This window comes from Echiichthys vipera (genome assembly GCF_963691815.1).
Source record: "Echiichthys vipera genome assembly, chromosome: 16".
Taxonomy (NCBI): domain Eukaryota; kingdom Metazoa; phylum Chordata; class Actinopteri; order Perciformes; family Trachinidae; genus Echiichthys; species Echiichthys vipera.
In genome coordinates, this window is record NC_139841.1 from 28,906,357 (window position 1) to 28,916,737 (window position 10,381).

Here is a 10,381-nt window from a genome sequence, read left to right on the forward strand (position 1 = left end):
GAAACTAGAGTTTATACACACGTTTATTCATGCTTTGGACTTTTCTCTAACATTTGATTATTAGTAAAACTTTGGACAATGATTCATATTTTTGTTTATTAATAAACTTTATGATAAAGTTCAGTCGTTTCTCACGTAGCACAGAATACCCTCACAACCCCACGCCGGCTGTTAAAGAGAGTGAAGGTAAACAGTAAAAGCAATGAACACAGAACGCATTAAAACAAATGAAGACAATATTTAAAAGCATAGAAACAAATAACAAAAAACATAAAAGCAGAAGCATAAAAAGAAATCATGGTTCGTCATGAGCACAAGAGAAAATATGAGTTTTAACCTGGATTTAAAAAGCTTGATTTACCGTATTTCTTCGGAGTATAAGGACGCACTCACACTGTGCCTCCGCACCGCGCCAAAACCGGGTTTTCAGCTAAAGCCTGGTGCGTTTGACCAGTGTGAGTGCAACCGTACCACGTCTAGGAGCGGCACGCTTGCCATCCACGGCCCGTTTGGGAGGGGTGGGCTTTAGTAAAGCACGTTTGCACGTGTACGAGCACGAGCGTGCGCACGTGTACGAGCACGAGGCCTACGGCGGTTCTGAGGTCATTTCCTGTGCGCCTGTTGGGACGTAGAAAAAAGAAGGAGGGACCATGCGCGGACATTTCAAACAATGGCGGTGAAAGGTTCACGTTGGTGTGATGCGGAGGTGGAGTGTTTACTGCAGATTTGGTCGATGAAAAGATTCAAAAACAGTCGACAAGACGCACAAAAACTCCGAGGTCTACGGAAAGATCTGGAAACAAAGCCACGCATCGCCATGACGTCATCAATGCGTGTGACGTGTTACGGCGTGATGACGTATAGGCAGCAAGAAGCATTCTCCGAGGCCCAGGTAGTGTGAGTACAAACGGGCCTGGAGGGGGGGACAAGGACCCTAAAGCCCCGGGAGCGGTGCGGAAGGACAGTGGGAGGGCGCCCTAAGTCTCACCGGCCGAAAATGCAGAATAAAGAAGTAAAAAAACATAAATAAGTCGCACTCGAGTTTAAGTCTAACACCAAGAAACGACATTTCATCTTGAAAGGCAATTTAAAATAAAACTAGAAGAGAGAACAACAGGCTGAAGAAGTGCACGTTATATGAGAACGTGCTTGGTATGTTAACGAGTCATTCACAGAACTATAACATATAGAACATGCTCTACGTTTACCAAACACTCTGTCACTGCTAATCACTAAATCCACTGAACTCTTCTTCCTCGCTGTCACTTCTGAACAACTCCGCCAACTCAACGGTACGGAAGTAGCAGCTAGCATCTTCTTTTACACAACGCACTTCTGCCATGACCCGCCCCCGCCGAATTTTGATTGGTTGATGTGTGTGTGTGACGATTGCTGATATACGCCTAGTCTCTTACGTGACTGAGATAAATAATAGCCCGGGCATGTGTTAATAATTTCACACGTAAGTCGCTCCAGAGTATAAGTTGCACCCGCGGCCAAACTATGAAAACTGCGACTTATAATCCGAAAAATACGGTACATCTTGGGACTAAAAATAAGGTTTGTATTTATCACGTGAACAAAAACAGGGAGGTGTCAGACAGACGACTTTACATTTATTTAGATATGAAATCTGAATCTGCAAAGCCGGATAAATGTGGTGCAGTAAAAAGTTCAACATTTGCGTCTGAGACTATTAAAGTACCGTAACAGGACCGGTCCTCCCAACTCACAGTCCTGAATGTTTGTTTATGTGGTAAACAAGTCGTGTTTTGTTGCCTTGTCTGTGAAAATAAACTCATATCGTGACCATAACGTGTCTCTCTCTCGTAGATCTCATGGCTTCACCTTGACTGACGACCGTCCGACCCCCTCTGTCGTTCCTCTAACTGGGGAAGCCCCGCCCCCTCCTCCGTCACCGCCATGGCAGCAGCTCCAGACGCCCCCTGCCTGTCGGAGCTCGGCGGACTCCCCCACAGGAACATCAGCCTCGTCTCCGGCGCCCGACCCTGCAACCGCAGCACCGCCAGGACTTCGCCTTACACCCCGCAAGCCACCGCAGCCTTCGCCATCGCCATCACCTCCATGATGATCTTCACCATCGTCGGGAACATCCTCGTCATTATCGCCGTCCTGACGTCCAGATCCCTCAAGGGCGCTCAGAACCTCTTCCTGGTGTCGCTGGCTGCGGCGGATATTTTAGTGGCCACGCTCATCATCCCGTTCTCTTTGGCGAACGAGCTGCAGGGCTACTGGGCGTTCAGCTCCATTTGGTGTGAGATCTACCTGGCGCTGGACGTTTTCTTCTGCACCTCCAGCATCGTGCACCTGTGCGCCATAGCACTGGACCGCTACCTGTCGATCTCTCGGCCCGTGTCCTACGGCGCCAAACGTACTCCGGTGCGAATCAAGGCGGCCATCATCGTCGTGTGGCTGATCTCGGCGGTCATCTCTTTCCCTCCTCTTCTCACGCTGGACAAGAGCGAAGGAGGTGAAGAGATGTGCGAGCTGAACAACGAGCGCTGGTACATCCTCTACTCCACCATTGGCTCTTTCTTCGCCCCCTGTGTGATAATGATTCTGGTGTATGTGAGGATTTATCAGATCGCCAAGCAGCACACGCGCTGCCCGCCCGGACAGAAGCCTACAGCGACAGCAGGAGGAGACGCCGGCACGGGGATCAACGAGCCTCCGGCGAAGTTATCCGAGCAGTCGCAACAGAATGGGGATCAAGGAGGTTCGACCGCCGGCCAAGTCCCCACCAACATGTCTGGCTCTGACTCTACCCCGTCATCAATTCAGAACCCGCCTGAGAATACTACGAGCCAGGACACTCGGCACTACCCTGCGTCTAATTCCAATACCGCTCCTGTCCAAAAATCCTCCCCCTCAATCCCTCGACGTGGGAGCCAAATCCTCTCAGCTGCTCCCCACAAAGAGGCAGCACAGACACATCCTGAGGAAGGCGGGGAGGCGCTCCCCGACAACTCCTTCAGCTCCGGCTCTGAAATGGGCGAGGAAGGCGTTCGCGGCACAGAAAAGACCGACGAGCAAACTTTGGGATTACCCCAAAGGAAAGGGTTCAAGATGCAGATGCTGAACCTGGCCTGCAGGTACAAAAACACAATGGCCACGTCCTCTGGCACCAAACTGGCACGCGAGGAAACACCCAAGGCTCAGGGGACGCCCACATCCCGCCGCAAAGCTATGCTGAACCGGGAGAAGAGGTTCACCTTCGTGCTGGCGGTGGTGATGGGGGGGTTTGTGATCTGCTGGTTCCCCTTCTTCTTCTCTTACTCTCTGCAGGCGGTGTGCCCAGAGACCTGCAGCATCCCCACCCCCTTGTTTAAATTCTTCTTTTGGATCGGCTACTGCAACTCCTGCCTCAACCCCGTCATTTACACCATCTTCAACAACGACTTCAGGAAGGCCTTCAAGAGGATACTGTGCCGGGACATAAAGGGCACGCTCTTCTAGACGCTTTCTCTGAACACGAGAACACTTTCAGTCTGAATCTGACCCGGCATTGACCTTCGGCATTGACATAAACACTTGTACATTAAGGAGGAAATTGCGTCCGGTGTGTGTTTTTCTCGTGTTTGTCTGAACGCTGTCGGGGTCAGACTTCAGAGAGCCACGGTCAAGTGGCCAAATCAATTATCTTTAATGTTATTTAACAATACGGCGTAATTGAATATTCAATGACTCTGAGGAAGAATGACTTGATTATATTTTGAAACGGAAGTCAAGAGGATACAGGGTCTGTGTTCAGTAATTTAAAGTACAAACGATGTGTGTGTGTGCGTGTGTGTGTGTGTGTGTGTTTGTGTGTGTGTGTGTGTGTGTGTGTGTGTGCGTGGGAGTCGAGGACAGTTGCCTAAGGGTCTTACTGGAAGAGAACAAATATCACTAAGTGTCCTTTATCGGAGATAAAATGGGCACTCAAGGAACACAAGATCAGGGAAAATGCGAGCATCCTCCTCTGTGCCTCCTCCTCTCACTCCCTTTTCCTTCCCTCGTTCCTCCTCCGTTTAAAAAGCGTAGTTTGGGTGGTGTAAATGATGACGGATGGAGCTTTTATTCCCGAGTCTGTGTGAAGCGCTGGATGTTGCACCTCTCTCTGGGAATCTCTCATTAAGGTGATACCCAGAGGCTTTAAAAACTAGAGCAAGAGAATCATCAGAGGCTGCAGAGAGATGAAGAAAGTCTTTGTGCGACTGCGATACGAGCCGAGCTGTTTGCTTCCCCCCACTTCCTTTCATCTGTTCTCCACCTTTAATGTTTTTCCCTTCTGTCAGGGAGTCGCTGCACGTGAGCGAGGCGCTGGTGGACGTGCATTTACCCAGTACTTGAGTTCAGATCTGAGGCACATTAAACGCCGTCTCACACAGCGCTGTTGTGCGTTGTTAAAATGTTGCACCTTTCCGACGGTTGTGTAACGACTGCTCCTACTGCGACACGTTTGCTGCACCTACGATCTCACACCAGGCACGGGGGGTTCCTCTGAAACACACGGACATTTAGATCTGGAGAGACCTCGGATTAGGGCTGAGCGCTTATTCAAGATGATTTATGATGTTTATAGACTTTGGTAATCGTAATGAAATCATATATCGTGATTTAAGTATGAAGAAAGAATTATGGACCTGGGAGAGGGGGGGAATATTCTGTAATAACTTCATTTTATCGTAGATTTGCCACTTTAATCTCATTAATCTGCCACTTTAATCTCATAAATCTGCTACTTTAATCTCATTAATCTGCGACTTTAATCTCATTAATCTGCAACTTTATTTTCTCGTAGATTTGCCACTTTAATCTCATTAATCTGCGACTTTATTTTCTCGTAGATTTGCTACTTTAATCTCATTAATCTGCGACTTTATTTTCTCGTAGATTTCCACTTTAATCTCATTAATCTGTGACTTTATTTTCTCGTAGATTTGCTACTTCAATCTCATTAATCTGCGACTTTATTTTCTCGTAGATTTGCTACTTTAATCTCATTAATCTGCGACTTTAGTTTCTCGTAGATTTGCCACTTTAATCTCATTAATCTGCGACTTTCTTTTCTCGTAGATTTGCTTCTTTAATCTCATTAATCTGCGACTTTCTTTTCTCGTAGATTATAAACTTTAATCTCATTAATCTGCGACTTTAGTTTCTCGTAGATTTTCCACTTTAACCTCATTAATCTGCCACTTTATTTTCTCGTAGATTATAAATTTAATCTCATTAATCTGCGACTTTATTTTCTCGTAGATTATAAATTTAATCTCATTAATCTGCGACTTTATTTTCTCGTAGATTATAAACTTTAATCTCATTAATCTGCGACTTTATTTTCTCGTAGATTATAAACTTTAATCTCATTAATCTGCGACTTTATTTTCTCATAGATTTCCACTTTATTTTCATTAATCTGTGACTTTATTTTCCCGTAGATTTGCCACTTTAATCTCATTAATCTGCGACTTTCTTTTCTCGTAGATTTGCTTCTTTAATCTCATTAATCTGCGACTTTAGTTTCTCGTAGATTTTCCACTTTAACCTCATTAATCTGCGACTTTATTTTCTCGTAGATTATAAATTTAATCTCATTAATCTGCGACTTTATTTTCTCGTAGATTATAAACTTTAATCTCATTAATCTGCGACTTTATTTTCTCGTAGATTATAAACTTTAATCTCATTAATCTGCGACTTTATTTTCTCATAGATTTCCACTTTATTTTCATTAATCTGTGACTTTATTTTCCCGTAGATTTGCCACTTTAATCTCATTAATCTGCGACTTTCTTTTCTCGTAGATTTGCTTCTTTAATCTCATTAATCTGCGACTTTAGTTTCTCGTAGATTTTCCACTTTAACCTCATTAATCTGCGACTTTATTTTCTCGTAGATTATAAATTTAATCTCATTAATCTGCGACTTTATTTTCTCGTAGATTATAAACTTTAATCTCATTAATCTGCGACTTTAGTTTCTCGTAGATTTTCCACTTTAATCTCATTAATCTGCCACTTTAATCCCATTAATCTGCAAATTTCTTAATCTCATCTCATTAATCTGCAACTTTATTTTGTCGTAGATTTGCCACTTTAATCTAATTTATCTGCGACTTTATTTTCTGTGGCTGCAGGTCAAGAACACACCTGGTCCAACAAACCAACTGTGTGAAGACAGTTCAGGTGGTTGAATGAGTCGAGTCAGGTGTGTTTTTGATTGGTGGGAATGAAAACCTGCAGCCACAGCGACTCTTTACTGCATCACTTTGACACCCATGTTATATAACAACAACCTCCTCGATATGCATCGCCACTTTTGCATTTTCTGGGGAATCTGTGTCTCACATCAGCGTCTACTGAGCGTCATTTCCCCCCAACGAGGAAACGAGCACGAGGTTCGTATCTATACTCGTCATATCTTGATCATTTAGAGCAAGACTCAGCTCCACATCAAAGAATCACACTGTGTGAAACAACAACCTCCTCGATATGCACTCCCACTTTTGCATTTCCTGGTGAGTCTGTGTCTCACATCAGCGTCTACAGAGCGTTGTTTCCCCCCAGCGAGGGAGCGAGCACGAGTCTCTGTCTCTGTATTTACCTACGTTTAACCACAGCGTCTGTTGCACTTTGATGTGATTGATGTTTTTATGCTTATTCTCACTCTGACCCTTTCATCTTTGGGTTGAAACTGTTCTAATTTCCCTCGGGATAAAAAAAGCTTCTTGAATCTTGATCATTTATAGCATGACTCAGCACGTTCTCTAGTAATTCACTAAGTCTGTAAACAACAACCACACGCTAAAGACCTTTAATCTATGATGTGGAGCTGAACCTGCTTCTTCAGGTGACTCCTCAGTGCTGCTGTACACCAGTGGGATCAACACCTGCACCCTGGGACGCACGTGCACACGGACCTGCGGTGCATCGTTGACACAAACCGACGCATTTTCACATTTCACTGGTGAGAAACGTCTTTAATGCTGCAGAAGTATGAATCCAGAGACTCCCTTAAATATAAAACACGGACCGAGAACATTTCACTGCACTATCAATACTTTAACTTCATTCTGATGCTACAAACTTTCACTTCAGTGAGTAAAAAAGTGCGTTTTAAAAGCTTATAAATGAGTATTTTTAATTGGTTTTAGTTCTTTAACGTAAACTTCTTCCACCGCTGTTTTTTAAGTGAGTTCTTCATCGATTCATTTGCAGTATTCGGTGAACGCGGTGAACACGTTGGACGGTGAGCCTCATATTTCTTTCAGTGAGTTCCTGCCAAAGCAATACAGACTGTATCTGAACTCGCCAACGACCCTGAGGATGAGCAGAATCCCTGATGAAGACGCCGCTCCTCGCTCCTGATCCGCTGTGTACATGAGTACTGTAGCCTGAGTGTGTGTGTGTGTGTGTGTGTGTGTGTCTGTGTGTGTGTGCGTGTGTGTGCGTGTGTGTGAGAGTGAGACACTGAGTTTTAGGCTGCATGTTTTTCCAAAATTGCACTTCTTTTATCTAAAGCCGATAGAAATGTGCTTGCCTGCAGCCTCCGGTGTGTGTACACATGTAAGATAAGACTGGTGCTGCAGTCAGCTCTTTGTACAGTACATCAGCTTCAACATGAAACTCTAAACCTGCTCATGTTTTAAAGTCCAGCTGAAGTGGAATGTGCACGTTTGTCCTGCTACAGATCTGCACCTTTAATGAATCCGCTCTCTTCTGAGCAACAAGACTAAAGGTGTTTTCGGACCTGAGGTACTTTCAAGAACGGCGAGCTCTTCTTTCAGAGTAGGCGTTGAGAGGAGCGACGCAAGTGTACGTTGATTTGTCGAACGTGTAAACACAAGACAACAAAATCATAGACTGTATAAAAGAAACAGACGTAGCCACCGTGAAGTGAAGCCAAATAAGGTCAACTCTACTTCCTCACTGTGTCGCCCAGAGAGCAGCAGCACGAGAGACTTCCACTCGCTACTTCCTGTTTAGCGCTCCGCTAACTTGAATGTGGATTAAATGATTTAATTGTGCATCTCTTCTAGACTTTCTAAATGTTATCGGACCAAATGGATCAAATTCTGGTATTAACACGTCAAGTCCATGGTGAACTTACATTCATCAAATAATCCATGGAGACAGGTTTTTCCTAAATATTAAGGTAGAAATCCAGGAGAGATGCTAACAGCCGGATGTGGCTAACAGTGATTAGCTCGGGGCAGCACGGTGAAGGCATTCAAAGGTCTTTTTTTAACCACTAATGCTGCTGAAAATAACAGCAAACCTCTGCAGCAGCATGAGAAGAGTCCCTACACACACAACAAAGCAGCAACAACGGAGAACGCTAGCACTCGCTAACTAAACTTAGCTTTGTTAGCAAAGTGCAATAGACCACCAGCCGGGTCTGAAAAGGGAAGCCAATGGGGAAATTCTCTCTAATGTCCAGCAGGAGGAGACTCCACTTAAAGCTGCATTCTCTCTAATGTCCAGCAGGAGGAGACTCCACTTAAAGCTGCATTCTCTCTAATGTCCAGCAGGAGGAGACTCCACTTAAAGCTGCATTCTCTCTAATGTCCAGCAGGAGGAGACTCCACTTAAAGCTGCATTCTCTCTAATGTCCAGCAGGAGGAGACTCCACTTAAAGCTGCATTCTCTCTAATGTCCAGCAGGAGGAGACTCCACTTAAAGCTGCATTCTCTCTAATGTCCAGCAGGAGGAGACTCCACTTAAAGCTGCATTCTCTCTAATGTCCAGCAGGAGGAGACTCCACTTAAAGCTGCATTCTCTCTAATGTCCAGCAGGGGGAGACTCCACTTAAAGCTGCATTCTCTCTAATGTCCAGCAGGAGGAGACTCCACTTAAAGCTGCATTCTCTCTAATGTCCAGCAGGAGGAGACTCCACTTAAAGCTGCATTCTCTCTAATGTCCAGCAGGAGGAGACTCCACTTAAAGCTGCATTCTCTCTAATGTCCAGCAGGAGGAGACTCCACTTAAAGCTGCATTCTCTCTAATGTCCAGCAGGGGGAGACTCCACTTAAAGCTGCATTCTCTCTAATGTCCAGCAGGAGGAGACTCCACTTAAAGCTGCATTCTCTCTAATGTCCAGCAGGAGGAGACTCCACTTAAAGCTCCATAAAGAAGTGTGATTATAGTTTAAAGTCTTAGAGAGACGTGGCTCCCCTGTCCAAGATGGCGGCTGCATTGGCGTAGTGCAGCATCTCCATATATAAATCCATGGATTCACCATCTTAGGTTAAGGTGTTAGCGTGCTAACGTTTGTAATTAGCAGCTCAGCAGGTGATAAATGAACCTCAAAACCTCGACAACCAAACAAACATTCACCAACGCCTACAAACTTATTAGCGGGGCAAGCTATCGTACGCTTGTAGGCTGGATGGAGTCCCTCTTCTCCCAGCCCTGTAATCTAAACGGACATCGTGAGCGTTTGCTAACGGCCCGTTTTTCACTTCAAATAACAAAATCTTCAGCTGGACTTTAAGTTTAGAATATTAGCTCTCAGTCTGACCTTGTGCTAACTTGTATCTCCTCCGCTCCTGTGTTGTGTGCAATGCTTTCATTTTGAGCTCTCTTCATATTAAGGGTTGAATAAAGGACACGGTGAGACGACGCCAACACTGCTGCCTGTTGTTTCAGAGGGGGGGGGGGGGGGGGGGGGGGGGTCGACTGTGAGCTCTTACACAGCAGAGAATAATGGAATCAGACAACGGAGCATCGCTGCTTTCTGTCAGAGAGTTTCAGAAGAATTATCTTTGACCAGAATATAAAATACAGTAAACTGACCTTAGACTTCCTGTCAGGGCCGTATTATAATCTTTTACGCATACGCATGTCTGTAAAAGGGGGTAATTACCTAATTAGCTCACACTGTTTAAAGGGATCTATTCTGCTTTTCTGTCGTAAATATAATGTAAACGTGTCGGATGCTGATTTTTAATATCAAAGCTTCCATTGAGGTAAACGTGTGTAAGCAAGAAGCTCAGATTTCAGACTGTCCTGAACGCTCCTCTTCCACGGTTTCTTCTACTCTCTGCAGCGTTTACGTTACATGCACTACTACATGTAGCTACAAGCTAACCGTTAGCCGCTAAGGTCAGGGAAGCCTTTAATCTTGGCTGCTGATGTTTCAGATCAAATTACTGCTGGAACATGTTTTTCCAACTCTCACGCCCCTCCCCCTCTACCACCGGGCTCCTCCGCTCCCTCCCATCGAGTGCTCGTCAGTGCACGTGCACCAGATTCCCGTGACTGTACAGTTCTCTTCCCTCATCAATAAACAGCACGGAGTACACGCTACATGGAGGTAAGCTGGATAACATACTCACAGATAGCAGCTGCTAACACTATTTAGCGTATGCTAGCTT

General features: G+C 45.1%; 2 protein-coding genes across 2 annotated transcripts in view; both read left to right on the plus strand.

Moving 5' to 3' along the window:
* Window positions 1-3,477, plus strand: part of LOC310958496 (alpha-2B adrenergic receptor) — a gene marked incomplete at its 3' end in the record, with an annotated part of 9,186 nt that extends 5,709 nt beyond the window's left edge. Inside the window, exon 2 of the mRNA XM_083929465.1 lies at window positions 1,834-3,477. Within this exon, the coding sequence (XP_083785591.1) occupies window positions 1,924-3,477 (1,554 nt within the window). The 5' untranslated portion in view covers window positions 1,834-1,923. The remainder of the gene's footprint in view (window positions 1-1,833) is intronic.
* The window catches only part of acads (acyl-CoA dehydrogenase short chain), a 358,028-nt gene extending 349,716 nt beyond the window's left edge, over window positions 1-8,312 (plus strand). The window contains exon 11 of the transcript XR_014593549.1: window positions 8,242-8,312. The gene's annotated coding sequence lies outside the window, so the exon portion shown is untranslated. The remainder of the gene's footprint in view (window positions 1-8,241) is intronic.
* The last annotated feature ends 2,069 nt before the right edge of the window (window positions 8,313-10,381 follow it).